The 944-nt window shown below is 62.5% G+C and overlaps 1 protein-coding gene across 1 annotated transcript in view; it reads right to left on the bottom strand.

Annotated features, from left to right (window-relative positions):
• UAP1L1 (UDP-N-acetylglucosamine pyrophosphorylase 1 like 1) overlaps positions 1-944 on the bottom strand; it is a gene marked incomplete at its 5' end in the record, with an annotated part of 25,708 nt that overhangs the window by 23,621 nt on the left and 1,143 nt on the right. The window contains one exon of the mRNA XM_014529679.1: positions 655-944. This exon is cut by the window's right edge and continues 1 nt beyond it. Within this exon, the coding sequence (XP_014385165.1) occupies positions 655-944 (290 nt within the window). The remainder of the gene's footprint in view (positions 1-654) is intronic.

Here is a 944-nt window from a genome sequence, read left to right as displayed (position 1 = left end):
GGGGGGGGGGGGGGGGGGGGGGGAGAGGGAGACGCAGTTCAGACAGGACCCCTGAGGGCACCCAGCCAGCGGGGCCGGTGGCAGGTGGGTCCTGCGGGCACCGGTGGTGGGAGCTGAGCAGGGTCCCTGGAGGGCACAGGTACCCTCCCCATTCCCTGGCCCGAGAGCCAGGCGCCCTCCTCCCTGTCCAGGCGACGTGGCCCCGGGGGCAGAGGTGGTGCCGGGGGGACACGCACCACAGGAAGAGGGACAGCCACCTGGCCACAGAGCCTTACCCGCTGCCGGGCTCTCTGGGGCCTCTGATTTCTTTATTGTTATTATTATCATTATTATTACTTGTTTAAAGGTGAAATAAATTTCTTTTTATATATGTATATTTTTATTGATTTCAGGAAAGAAGGGAGGAGAGAGATAGAAACATCAATGATGAGAGAGAATCACGGATCGGCTGCCTCCTGCACGCCCCCCACTGGGGATCGAGCCTGCAACCTGAGCCTGTGCCCCGACCAAGAATCGAACCGGGACCTCCTGGTTCATAGGTCGACACTCTACCACTGAGCCCCGCCAGCCGGGCCCGCTGGCTTCTTTAAACGCCAAGAACCTTTCTCCACCCCAACCCACCGGCCACGCTGACCACAGCCCATCACTGCGCACCTGGTGACCACCTGGAGGAAGCTCCGCGTGAAGAAGTGGTTGCAGATGTTGCCTGCGCTGTAGAGCAGGCCCCCGCCGGGCGCGCGGAGGCTGGCGGTCTCGGGGCTGATCTCGCTGTACTCCACCACCTGGGGGGCGCCGTCCACCAGGCACACCACCGCGCCCTGCAGCACGCAGAAGCCGATGAAGACGGGGTCTGCCAGCCGCACCAGGATGTTGTCCACACAGTACACGTGCACGAACTCCACGCCCCGGCGCTCCATGTCCTCCAAGATCTGGTGGTCGGCCAG

The sequence above is a fragment of the Myotis brandtii genome, unplaced genomic scaffold (genome assembly GCF_000412655.1).
Source record: "Myotis brandtii unplaced genomic scaffold, ASM41265v1 scaffold691, whole genome shotgun sequence".
Taxonomy (NCBI): Eukaryota; Metazoa; Chordata; class Mammalia; order Chiroptera; family Vespertilionidae; genus Myotis; species Myotis brandtii.
The sequence above is the reverse complement of the archived record's forward strand: the minus strand, read 5'-3'. Positions and strand labels throughout refer to the sequence as shown.